This window comes from Syngnathus floridae, chromosome 3, assembly GCF_059516105.1.
Source record: "Syngnathus floridae isolate MCC-2025c chromosome 3, RoL_Sflo_1.0, whole genome shotgun sequence".
NCBI classification, from domain to species: domain Eukaryota; kingdom Metazoa; phylum Chordata; class Actinopteri; order Syngnathiformes; family Syngnathidae; genus Syngnathus; species Syngnathus floridae.
In genome coordinates, this window is record NC_142415.1 from 6,733,990 (window position 1) to 6,748,165 (window position 14,176).

Sequence of the window (14,176 nt, forward strand, 5' to 3'; positions counted from 1 at the left end):
AAAATAAATAAATAAATAAAGGGGGTGAGGGGGTTCTGCATAGCACTCAGAAGGTAGTTGTGCCTCTGGTTCAAATACTGTACTTTCAGGTACTTTATTATATTATTATACCTTATTTATATAGTATTTTTCACCTACACACAATTGTCTGTCTTTTGTCAACCAAAGACAAACAGCAAGTGAACATGGCTGTGGTGGGAAAATCGCTTCCAGTGATGATTACAATATTATATGCGTTGCAATACCAATTGTACTTAATATAATTGGCAAGTGTATTTTAACGTCATGGGTTTCCACACTTGAAAAGGAAGGACTTGACCAGACTGGGATTTCACTCTTTGTTCGGGTTTTTATTGAGCTAAACAATCAAGCTGAAAAAACGGTAGTCCCTTTGGTCTCCTCTTCCCATGAGTTTTTTCCTTTCTCCGTGGAGGTCAGTGTGGTTCGCTGCCACTGCTGTGTTGCTGCTGTTCACTGGACAAGTGGATTGTGCTGTTTGCTGCTTATGAACCCTGGTGGGTGCGTGCTCCCAATCAGGAAAGATTGCGCTCAGCTGTTGAGGCGCTCTGAGAAGCTCCACTGCGTGCTGCGCGTTCACGTCGTACACCTGCAGTGACCCCTTGTGGTCACATGCACCCACAGACAGGTGCGCACCTCCCAGGTCGCCGCAGCAATGATGAAACATCTTTGAAAAGCTGATTTTGGGGAAAACGTTCTAAAGATATACCTTAAAGTCTCCACTTTAATCATGTATTATTCCTCTGACCCCCTCATTAGTGACATGTTTATGGTCAGTTATTTCCAACAACCCTTAACAATAGTGGAAGTCGGTATGCCACTGCAAATATACAGTATTAAATCTCGTGTATGAAAATTTCTGAACAAAATAGATTTTTGACAATGTCGTCTTTTTAAACGCCATGCTATACATGGCTGGTTTGAGAACAACAGAACCACACAGACAAACGTGAAGTCTTTTAACTTTTTTATGGATAACAGGGCATGCCAAATCACAGCATTCTGGTATGTCTCAACAAATTACAGCAAGACAATAAAAGCACTTGAATGCATCCACACACAGACATACAAATTCTCTCTCACGCACACGCACACGCACGCACACATATATACGCACGTGTAAACACACACAAGTACATATATTGTACAGACCAAAAGAATTCTGAACTTCAAGGAAGTACCTACAGAAAACAGGAAGTGGACTTAAGTTTGGGAGCTTAAGATCAAGGGATGCTTTGAGAATAATTGTCAATTTTTGTCTATGTGAAGCCCTTTGAGACTGTTTGTGATTTAGGGCTATACAAATAAACTTGACTTGACTTGACAGGCGGTCATAACCATTGACATAAATGAATGGACTAACAATTGGCCCCTTGTGGCTTAAGCCAGAGGGCAGATATCTTACATTGCCACTGGTACTGACATGTTACTTTTTCCTCTGAAAAGACTGATTATAGGTGCGTTTTACCTTAGGATCCCTGAATGAAGTAATGCGAGCCTTTCGTTTGCATCAACCATCAATAGTATATTATCTGAATATCATGAATCGTGATTTACATGGATTGGGATTATATTCCTCATTGATTTTTTTCCAATGGGGTTTGACTTCGTTTTATTGTTGAGGATTCTTACAGCACGATGCAGACTAATCTTCAAGTAGAACTCAGAGCTACACTTTCTATGAGAAATCTAATAATTGCATTTTTACCAGTGAAAGCAGCATGTCGCGCTCTTTCAAGACATATTTGTGCAACCGTACACCACACACTGCGTTATGACAGAAAACAACGTGTACAAGGTGCACTCAGCGGGTGACAACGCAAGATGGCCGCCGGCGGCTTCACTTCTCGCTACTGCTAGTAAGCGGCATTTTTAGTCCATTCATATATAAATCAGTGGTTTTAACACGGCGACTCCAAGTGAAGGTGACTGACTGGTTGAGTTCACACAGCGAAGTTTCAATTAGTATTCATCTCGTGGATTTACTCCTAGAATTGGGCCAATCAAAAGTCAAAGTGTTCCTTCTCATGCCTTGATAGAATGTTGATTAAAAACGATACAAATATATTTTAAAAAATAAAACATAGCTCTAAGTCAGAAGAGCCACGTGTATCCCGCCTTATCAATTAAAAACATGCCTGCACAAGTCAAGTCTACATGGCAGCATAAAGCATGACACATACAAAGACTTTGAGAAATAAATGGATCTGCAGTGTGAACACGGCCCAGCACAGCATCCACTGGTTTCCTCCCAAAAGAAATCACTTTTTTAAAAGTTGATTAAAAAACAAAAAACAAAACCAAGATTATTACATTAGGGACATTGGGGGTAAATGTCTCAGAGTACACAAAAAAAAGGCACTGCCATTTGTTATTCTAAATATGACTCTCAGCCTTCTGCATGCAGGTTTTAGATGATAAATTACTCATTTGTCTTTTTCTGCACATCCCACAAATGTTGTCCTTTTGTGTAAGTCTTTTCTTTTTTACAATATACAACAAAACTCTTTTAGGCAAATATATACGCAAGCCTGCAGTCAATACAGGACATCGGCTCTTTGATGAAAATGAAATTATAAATGCAATAAAGGAGCACAGTCAAGCGGTAGAAATTTGTTACACATTAGACGTTGTTCAATTTACAAAAAAGGAAAAAAAGACACCACAAAAATAAAATGGAGTATTTCATCTAAAATGCAGAAACTAAAACAAATCCCACAATACAAAACAGCATATTACATATATGACTTTGAAAGTACACAAATACTTTTGGAATAACACTAACTGCACCAATTGCAGCCCACACACAACGAGAAAGTGGGAATTTGGTTTAAAGATCCATCGCCCAATCTCAGCCATGTTCAAATTGCAAACCTTCACACAAATGTTTGTGCTGCGGGGGAGCCTACACTAGTGACAAGTCCCTTTATCTACAGCGTACTCTTCGATGGCCTTTTTTTCCTCTAGCGTGTGGGACACTGAAACAACCTTACGGTTGGAATTGGAGAATTTAACAAAGCAGGATTAAAAATATTTTCTATATTCCGAATCTGAACCCATCATGATATTTTCTAAGATGTGCTACACTTCAAGGGACTTTCAGTGACAAATTCACATTTTACATAAAACCATTTGGTGATAGTCCAAATGAAGATCATTGGACAATGGAAAACGTATACTCCCAACAAATCCATTGTGTATCAACTGTTTTTTGCTGTTTTTTTAAAGGCAGGTCAAATAAGAGATATGGTTGCCTCCAAGAGGAAACCTCAAATATCGCTGGAGATCCAACCTAAAAAAATTGAACAAATACTGTACATACATAGTATTTGCAGTTCTTCCGGAAAATATTCACAGTACTTCAATTTTTACACATATTGTTAGGATTCAGCCTCTGCAAATGATTTGATCAAATTTTTTTCCTGAAAACTCTACACACAACACCCCAGAATGAAAATACTAAGAAATCATCAATTGATTGTTTGGAAATTCCGCAGTTGACGGTGTATATCGGAGCACAAACCAAAGCTGTTGTCAAAGAACTGTCAGTAGATCTCTGAGACATGTACAGAGCTGGGTAGCGGAACAGAATGAGCAACGTGGCCTCTATTATCGATGAATGAATATAGTTCAGGTCAGAGATGAGTGATTGTCCTCAAATGACCCAGCCAGCCTTATGTGATAACAATGCCTTATGCTTTTTTGTTGTTGTCATTATGGGATGTTGGGTGTAGCATTTTGAGGATTAAGACTGTAATCCATCCATTCATTTTCTATACCGCTTGTCCCCACAGGAGAAGCTGGCGTGCTGGAGCCTATCCCAGCAGTCATCGGGAAGTAGGCGGGGGACACCCTGAACTGGTTGCCAGGGCATACAGAGACAAAAAGCTATCCGCACTCACACCTGTGGGAAATATGGAGTGCTCAATCAGCCTACTATGCATGTTTTTGGGATGAGGGAGGAAACCGGAGTGCCCGGAGAAAACCCAAGCGGGCACGGGGAGAACATGCAAACTCCACACAGGGAGGGCTGGAGGTGGAATCGAACCCGCACCTTCCTAACTGTGAGGTGGACGTGCTAACCAGTGCTCCACCGTAAGACTGTAATATAAAAAAAAATCTATCAAAAGTGAAGCCTTGTGAATACTTTCCGGATGAGCTCCTCTTCCTTGTCCTCTCCTCTGGCTCGTGTGTGACTGAACGATGATGTATGGACACTGCTTCACATGAAAAAAAAAAATCTTGGTATTTGACTGAAGGATGCAAACATGAATACAAAGCTACATAAAAACATCAATTAAAAAAAAAAACCTGTTAATATCTGAGATGTCTGTATGGTTACCAGCCATAACTTGTTAATACATTTGGTACTTTAAATAATAATATACCTAACTGAGTAAAAGTATGACCTCTGCAACAATAATGAAGAGAAAAAGAACAGAATAAATACGAGTATCTTCCCCAAGTACTGATTCATAAGGCAAAGGACACTGGGATCAAGCTGCACATAAACAATGTCACATTGGTGCCTTGGTGGAAGCTTCTAGTTGAAGAAACAAAGGGCTCGTAATGCAGAAGAGCCCCTAACACTGAAACAAGTGCAACATCATGGCACACGTTGACTATAGTGCACGTATGTCCACGGCGACAGACTTGGTATACATGTGGCCTCACAGCAGGCACAATAAGGCACCACACCCAAGTGTTTAGTCTCTTGAAAGAAAACAATGCACCCCCGATGACAAATATGCTGTACTTTAAATGTGTTCATGCTCATCGTGAAGATGCAGCCACTCCAGTTTTTCACAGCATAGTATTTGAGGCTATGATGCGCATTATGAAGGAACGCCAGCAAAAAAACCCACACAAAGGTTTGAAGCGATGTTGTCCAATGGCATGACATCAAGTAAATAAACAGAACAAAATATGAAGTGACCCATGCATGCAAAAAGTTGGCTTGGTCCTTGAACTGCGTGTTCAAATTTGGCACACAGTTGACGGACATGACCCGACGCCTAAATGGATGCGACAGGTTATCAAACGACAACACTGACAACTGAGGAGTAAGATTGCTTTGTTCAGACTCGAAATGAGCGCAGTGGTGCTTGAGTCGTGTCGATTTTGATGTTAGTGTAACATGTTATCAGATCAAGTGCAGGGAACAAAGGCAGTACTGTGCTATTATACAACTAACAAAATAAAAGGTGTGCCATTAGATCACCTTGTTAGTGTTTCCTAACCACATTTCAATATAAAACTTAACAGAATATAGTCTGAATCCCAGACACAATCACTTGGTTTTCAAAACTAAATAAGAAAATAAAATCCTTGTCAGCCTATATTCAAAGGACGCTATAGTTAAAGATAGAATTCCCCGCTAATAGTTGTCCCATCAACGAACGATCTTTGGCCTCTTGGGAGCCTCAACACGTGTGCCGTCTCTTCTGGCCAGTAGGTGGCACTATCTCCAGTCAGACAGTCTCTGGGCAGCAACCCTTCATGGACTGATTAGTGTGAAGCCTGCCCATTTCCTTACTCTCCTCACTTTCCTCCAAGGAAGACATATACGTAGTTGCAATATGCAGCTCAAATCACCCCTGTTTAACAAAGGTCTTAAAAGGAAAAAAAAAAAATCTATATATCTATATATAAATGCATAAAAATTCCACTGGTAATACAGCTTTTATTAAGCTCCCATTTATACGATGAAAGCCCGCATTTTTTAAGGCCTCCCCCTCACAAACACTCTGAATTCAGAGTTAATACAGTACAAGCTACAGATAAACAATACGCAACAGAGTGCTCACTCCCTCTTTCGCTTGCAGGACAAACTGATGACGTGATTGGACATGACATCCATCTCCCTCTGTCATTTTAAGGACACCAAAGGTCCCGCCTCTGATGTCTTGTTCCTTCAACCATCCGCATCCCTTTCAGGATCCCTCCTCACTTTCCCGGCTCCGTTCCTTCAACCTTCGGCACCTTTCCCCAACGTCCCTGTTTCATATTTTTACTTTCTCTCGCTCTCTCCCTCTCCCGCTCTCTCTCTATTGGCACATTTTTATAAACAATGAGCATGCTGCTTGTAAACTAGCGTGATGGCTACTTGTGGGGGATGTAAAGCTGGCAGAAAGCCAAGGCTTTCTACAGGATAGTCCAACATCCATACCCGATTCCTTTTTTGTTTGCGTACCCTTTGAAAGTAGCATCGATATGTAAACAATAGAGACATGTGATAGACAATCTGTTTTGTTTGCTGCTCAAAATTGAGCAACAGGCCTTTCCCAAATGCTTGCCATCCATCTGCTTGTCTCGTTTTTGGGGGTCCGAGGTACTGACACAGATGTGGAAAATGCCACTAGCACTCTTGGTTGACACATGGGGATTGTAAAAGAGGGTGTGGGGGACTTCATTGGACCCCGGTCCCCCAGCCCAGTATCTCTGCCTCTGCTGATGGCGCACTGCTCCTGACATGATCTCCTGAAGTGGCTCTGGTCACACACTGTTCAGCCCATGTTTGATACTTTCCTCTCCCCACATGACTGAGATGGTCATGGCAGGAAGTGTGTCCCTCCCCCCACCCCATCGACGCAGCCAATGTGTTGGCTTGTGTTTCTCGGATGCCTCCCAGTCCCTTGGTTGAGCTCTACTTTGGCTACGGGAGAGGGCACTGGAGGGCAGATGACCTCAGGGTGACTTGTTGTGAGAGGGCCTTCTGAAGCTACCCAGCACACGGTTCCGCTGCTCTCATCCAGGTTCTTGTTTCATATTGTCGATGTGCGATCGGCACCATCTGAAGATGAAAAGGAGAAAAAAATACCATTTGAGAATATTTGCACCAAAAATAAGTAAAATGTTCAAATGTTTCAGTTTGAATATTCCATAGTTTAAATTTGTAGTGTATTCAATTGACAGGTTGAACAAAATTTTCAAATAATTGTATTCTGTTTTTAATTTACGCTTTAAACGTCTCAATTTCATCGGAATTGGGGTTTGTGATTAAAAGACACTCAGAAGTGTTAGGCCCTTTCGCTCCAATTCCAACCAATTCTTAATTAAGCCAGTCAATGCAGTGTTGATAATACAACATAGATATGAATATTGAAGATCCTGAGAAAACAGCCATTAAATACCAAGTGGAGAAACTTGGAGGTTGGAAAGTGACACTATAGTATGCACTGCAATATATGTACTGCATCTCATTCCTCAAAATATTCACCCATAGATGACAATTGCTCATGACTGTAGAAGGGGAGAAATATCGTATAGTAGATGCACCTTGAAAGGCACTGACAAGTTACAACAGGCATTCACACCACGGAGCTTCTGACATAGTGCCTGTTTGAATCTTTTCTATTAACTGTTGTAATCATGGCATGAATCACATGATTGGTTGTGTCGTGTTGAAACTGTGCCCGGAGCTTTGTCTGCAAGCAGATAAATAACGTGAATTTGATTTGATTGGACAGTCGTCAACTGCGTTTGAAAGGGCATTTATGCAGGCTTTATTTCTATGGAACTGCGTAGCTTGGTAACATTTTCCTAAGCAGCCCTAGAGGCAACAGCTGTCAAACTGTTGTTTTTCTCTGAAAGCCTCTATCAGTATTTTGACAGATGTGTTATTCCCCAACCATAACAGTGAGGGCCCGAGCCCCCTCACTGTCTGCCAAGTTTGGATGAGAAAGCAGCAAAATGACTAATAGACAACAGTCAAGTATGGCAAAGGCAATTTCTGAAAATAAGTAGAATCACTTGAAATTAGAAATAGTGCTTACTCAAAGTTTATTACCCAAATGCTTGCACCTACGCCCGAGAAACTCCATCAGAACGAGGAAATGTTAGTGTTATGCGCGGGAGACCGGGAGTCGAGCCGCAGCGCAACATTTTTGGTGTCTGGCACTCCAGCAGCACCTCGTCCCGATGTCCAGTCACTGATATTGTGTTGAACTATGAGAACATTTCGTAAGACTTGCCTACGGTAAAGAAAAATGGCTAAAATCCCACGGTGTGCTACGTTTCTGTCAAACTGGGGTCCTGCGGTCGACACGAACATATGGTACTATGTAGTATAAAATGCAGCATCAGCGTCTTTCAGGTAACTTCTGTGGCTGCAATACATTTATTTCTTGTTTTCAACACAAACACAAATGCAATACAGCTTTTGGAATTTTGTGTTTCACTGACGAACCAAAGTCTTTTGGAATTCAGAAAATATACACAATATGTAAAGTAAATACTTTTGGCCATGACTGTCGAAGATAGTTAAAGAGTCTCCTTTTTAAGCAAGGTCTTACGCTCTATTGCTCGATGCTATTCTGTGCCTTCCCGACTGCTGACACATACACCCATACACAAAGCAGCACTTGTCCAAAATTCAGTGTGGAGCACTGAGGCCCTACTGTCTTCACCTCAGTTAAGTTAAGTGGGGGTGGCAATAACTGTAACCCTGGCCAAAATTTGTTGTACATTATGCACAACCATGCAAACACACACGCGCACGCACACAATCGTTTCAATCTTTACTACATAACCAAACAGTTTAGAACTATACGGCAAGAAGATTATCAGGAAGTTGAACGAACATCAACCTGCAGTGGCAGCGGCTTTTTAACAAATTATTAACAAATACGATTTGTTTTACAGGCTGACATTGACATGCAACTGAGTTCTCATGAGAATATATTGCATTTTAGTGTCAGAATCTCGGTGTGTCATCAAGGCAGTGGTTTTTGAACACGCCCATGGTATTAAAATAAAACTAAAAAAAGATCTGTGGCACAAATGGAGATCTAGCACATGGGACCCAGTCAGATGCGCAGTCACTGTAATGGAAAGTCTCCCGAGTGAGCAGTGTCACACCCTGTGCCTTTCTGCTAGTAAAAAGCAGATGAGTTGAAGTGGGTTAAAACCGCCTCCTAAGCCCGTATCTCAGTGAGTGTTTACAGAAACAAAAACTGTTTGATGACTATTAAAACGATTGGCTTGGTGACTATTTGCCACCTTGAACCAACTCTGACAAAAGTCAACATTACGGCCATGCGCAAACCCTTGCTGCTCAGTGAGATACAGGGTGAGATGTCAGTCAAGGCTAATTAACAGGATACAGCGCTTCAGAATCTAGAGATTACCGGTACTAATGACCCCAAAGACAACAATGACTATGTTACTGTAATGAACCATGGCAAATTGACTTTGAAAAAACATTAAGTACATTTGTTATAGAATAAATGAGCATATTTCAAAGGAGTTAAAGGGACATTTGATTCTGTGAGTACCAAACACAGTTGAGAGGAAAAGGTCAAAGACATGGGTGCTCAAAGGATACAACAAGAGTTTTAAAATAAAGTGTGTGTTTGTATGCATTTTCAAACACAAATTCCATTAACAAATGGCATAACAGTTAAATATGTATTACCTCCCAATGCATGCTCTGTCATACTGAGACATAAAGATTCAAGGCGATTGTTGATGTCCGGCTCCGTAACTGGCAACTGAAGATCTGTACACATAGAAAAAAAAAAAAGAAAAAAAAAAAGACACACAATGATTAAATAATAAACAAGATGAATACGGTAGTTTCCAACTACAGATAAAACAATGAATGTGATACAAGTCAAGTCACGTCATATTTGAATGCCACATGGTACAGATGTCAAATAATGGTGTAGTTCCTGTTTTAGTCAAACGTAAATAATTCATATGAATAGGACTAATTCAAGGTAAAAACAAAGACTAAATTGTCTTTATATCATATGGTATAAGAATGGATATTTGATACGAGTGTGTGCACGGGGTGGGTGACCTCTACCATGAACCACCATGTCAATAAACTGTGATTTAAAAAAGGAAAACATGAATTACGGTAAGCTTGTGTTAACATAAATGGAGGAATATCTCATATTGTTTCCAGCAGGCACATGGCAATTACGTTGCAGGCCACTGTGGGGAAAAAACACAGGATGGACATGACCAGGTGGGGGATTGACAAACACTATCAGACCATGATTGCTTTTGTTGCCTGGCCAGGTTTTTAAACTGTCAAAAATAAAAATAAAAAATGACACAGAAGACGTTGCAGAAGACAAATGCAATAGGCTGTAATAAAACGTGGCAGTAGAGGGCGTAACAAAAAGTTGTCCATAGTAGAACGGAAGGCATGTAGTCACTGTCAGGTAGAAACCTCTTATGTCCAAAAGTCAGTCTAATTACTATTTTTTAAACTACACTATTTAATAAATAAACAAACTGAATGAATGACAGGACATATAACCCAGGTAAGAGTTTCTGTTGACTGCCAGGTCTTGAACTGGGTGAAGAATATTTGAGAGAAAGAGTTTGGTTGGAGGTGAAGATTTTCCAGTTGGGCCTATATTTGGGCTATGCAACCAAGCAACCCCTTCTAGCTATTCAGTCTTTAGCTGAGTCTTCAATAGAGACAGGGCAGTGAAAATCCTTTGCGGTCCGAGAGAAAAGCTGAGTTAGGCAGTCATCCACAGGAGACTATTTATAGGCTTCAATGACCAGCCACTCTCCAAAACAACTCGAGTCTCACTCCCCTAACCCTGTGAACAAAACGGGACATACACATTCCACCCTTTTTCAATATCGCACCTCAATTGATGTGGGTCTTTCCAACCACTTGGGACTACAATACAATACGTTCATATAACGAGAGAAGGGGGTGGACTTTTAAACTGGCCTAGTCTGCCCGAGAGTGCATGACTCTGCAGACTTGGGAACGAGGGATAGACGAGACAGTCAAGAAAGAGAGTGGGTCAGGTGGGAGAGAGAGAAGGCAGGAAAGTGGGCCAGAGAGTTGTCCTCACTGCACAAAGAGCCCCATTGTGGGACTCTCACGCTTTCCCTTCCCTGCCTCGTTTTTTTCCTCTCCCACATACGTTCTCCACTCACACCCTCTGACATGCTGGCAGTTGAGAAACTGTGGAAGAAGTCCCAACTTTCCGTCGAGTGCTGCTGTGGTACATGTTGTAACAATATGATCTATTGTTAGTCAACTGGGAACTGTTGAGGGAACGGGGAACGTTTTAAGAGCGGACACTTCCGGTTACAGGGTTGGGCTAAGTGTACCAGGAGACGGAAATAAAAGTTACAACCACGTTGGGTTGAATTGAGACCAGAGTGTGTGCCTTGTTTCTGAAAACACCATACATTAAACATGTTGGCAGCGGAGGAGGACTCCGTCTGAGCTTGCAAGTGATTTTTCCGGGCGAAGACTGTTACTGGATGCTAACTTAGCCGCTAGCATACGGCTACCGAGTGACAACATGGAGGGACTGAGGACGCCGCAAACGTTGTGCTTGGATTCCAGCAACCTCTCTAAGACATGGAAGAACTGGAGGAACGAGTTTGCACTTTATGTGGCTCTAGTGATGGAGGAGGCTGATGACAGACAGAAGGTACGGCTGTCCAGTTATCTTGTCGGCGAGGGTGGCAGAGAGCTCTTGGATACTCTGATGGGCGACGTGGCTAAGGATACGTGGAAACTAGAGGACATCATTACAAAGTTTGATGATCACTGTAAACCTGTCGTGAACGAGATTGTGGAACGCTACCATTTCTTCACTAGAAATCAGGGCATCGGCGAAAATATAGACACTTATCTCACGGAATTGAGACAGTTGGCAAAAACATGCAACTTCGGGATGTTGAGAGACTCCCTCATTCGGGATCGGATTGTGTGTGGTGGCAACAGCGCAGGGATGAGAGACTGAAACCTCGCTCTAGACACGTTTGCAACTGTGTAGAGCTGCGGAGCTCTCAAAGGAGAATGTTAAAACCATCACAGGTCCGTCGGGGAGGAGGTACACGATGTTCAAGAAGCGCAGTACAAGAGGAAAGTTGACAACAACTCGTTGGATTGTAAATTCTGTGGGAAAACACATGAGAAAAGTAAATTTAAACGCCCGACATTTGGGAAAAAGTGCGCCAAGTGTGGCAAAGAGAACAACTTTGCGGCGAAATGCAGGGTTAGAACGGACCAAACGTGGAAGCAGAACGTGAGGGCCGTAGCAACAGAAGATGTGAGCGAAGAATTTGAAGATGTATCACATATAAGCGTAGTGTGGAGACAGGCTCAGTCACGGATGTGGTAGCAGCAAGAGCACACTGTGATGAGATAAACACAACTAAGACTAACACCCGGTTTCTCTTTGCTGGCATGCTATTAGGGAACGACCTGGTCAGTTTTCAAATAGACAGTGGGGCTACATGCGACGTTATTCCAATTAACCTGTTGAACCCTGACATTAAGCTGGAGCATTATACCACAGTGCTAGTTATGTACAACAAAAGTAACGTGAGGCCATTGGGGAAATGTAAAATCTAAATTAGAAATCCACGAAATCACAAACTATCGCTTGGAGTTTCAAGTGGTAAATACAGAGGGTGCAGTGCCACTCCTGGGCAGGAGTGCCAGTGAGGTAATGAGGCAAAGTGCACCATGAGAATATCATGGCTACAGATGAGATAGTCACGACAGGGAAAATCGCAACAGAACAGTGGACGATGGAACAAATTAAAACAAGTTATGCCGACGTGTTCACTGGAGATGGATGTCTGGAAGGAAAATATAAAATGGAGATAGCAACGTGAAGCCTGTAAAGCTGCCAAAGCAACGGGTCCCTGTTGCACTGATGAAACCGTTGGAGGAGCTCAAAGACCTGCAACGCAGAGGAATAATCACCCCTGTTGACTGCAGCACAGACTGGATCAGTGCTATGGTGGTGGTACAGAAACAGAATGGCAAGCCAAGAGTCTGTATTGATCCTAAACTATTAAACAGAGCATTGAAGCGCAGCCACTTCCCACTTCCAACCACTGAGGACATCTTAGCCGACTTGTTGAGAGCCAAAGTGTTCACAGTGTGTGACGTCAAGAGTGGATTTTGGCATGTACAGCTGGAGGAGGAGTCCCGCTATTTAACATTTGCCACTCCCTTTGGACGTTACAGATGGCTGAGGATGCTGATGGGCATAAGTCCAGCCCTGGATATATTTCAGCGAAAGCTCACACAGGCCTTGGACAATGTGCCCGGTCTGTACATTGTTGCGGATGACATCCTGATCACAGGACAAGGGGAGACACAGGAGGAAGCAAAACGGGACCATGATGACAAACTGAAGCAGTTTCTTGACAGATGCAGGGAAAAGAACATAAAACTAAACGTGGAAAAATTCAGATTGGGACAGAAGGAGACTACATACATTGAACACCGCTTGTCGGCAGAGGGACTCAAAGCGGATCCGGAAAAAGTGCGTGCAGTGGAGCAGATGCCAGCGCCGACAGATGTGAAAGGAGTGCAGAGGCTTCTCGGTATGGTCAATTACCTCACAAAGTTTTGCCCTCATCTCTCAGACCAATGCAAAGTACTGAGGGACCTGACGCACAAAGACGAGGATTGGAAATGGACAACAGAGCACGCGGAGGCATTCCTCAAACTTAAAGAGACAATAATGAATACTCTAGTGCTGAAATATTACAATCCGGATGAGGAGCTGTCAGTAGAGTGCGACGCCTCAGACAGTAGGTTGGGCGCAGCGCTCATGCAGAAGGCACACTGGGCTATTGCACTCATCTCATCTGGGTGTTGAAGGATGCCTACAGAGAGCCAAAGAATGCGTCTTCTGGCAGGGCATGAATGATCAGGTCAAGCAATATGTTGCCAAATGTGAAATCTGTAGGTCAATGGACAATAAATAGCAGAAAGGAACATTGATGTCACATGATGTTCCGCACAGGCCCTAAGCTAAGGTGGGCACGGTCTTTTTGTTCTGGACGGCAGAGACTATCTCATCACTGTGGAATATTTCTCAAACCTTTGGGAACTTGACTACTTGCCGGATACAAAGTCGACCACGGTGATAAAGAAACTTAAAGGTCACTTTGCGCGCCAAGGCATTACAGATACGGTGGTCTCAGACAATGGGCCACAATATGCATCCCAGGACTTTAAAAAAATTCAGTGAACGGTGGGGTTTCCGGCATATGACCTCATTACCAGGCTATCGACAGAGCAACGGCAAGGCTGAATCAGCTGTTAAGACAACCAAACAACATCTTATCAAAGCCAAAGCAGCCGATAGGGATCCTTATCTGGCTCTTCTAGACCACCGCAACACACAGTCACAGGGCCTGGAAA

At 42.5% G+C, this 14,176-nt stretch overlaps 1 protein-coding gene across 5 annotated transcripts in view; it reads right to left on the reverse strand.

Moving 5' to 3' along the window:
* Positions 1-972: 972 nt before the first annotated feature.
* samd4a (sterile alpha motif domain containing 4A) overlaps positions 973-14,176 on the reverse strand; it is a 54,028-nt gene continuing 40,824 nt past the window's right edge. For all 5 annotated transcript variants that reach the window (XM_088371920.1, XM_088371919.1, XM_088371921.1 and 2 more), the window contains 2 exons: positions 9,434-9,517; positions 973-6,811 (listed from right to left, as the gene is read on the reverse strand). In XM_088371920.1, the coding sequence (XP_088228046.1) occupies positions 6,783-6,811; positions 9,434-9,517 (113 nt within the window). In that variant the 3' untranslated portion in view covers positions 973-6,782. The remainder of the gene's footprint in view (positions 6,812-9,433; positions 9,518-14,176) is intronic.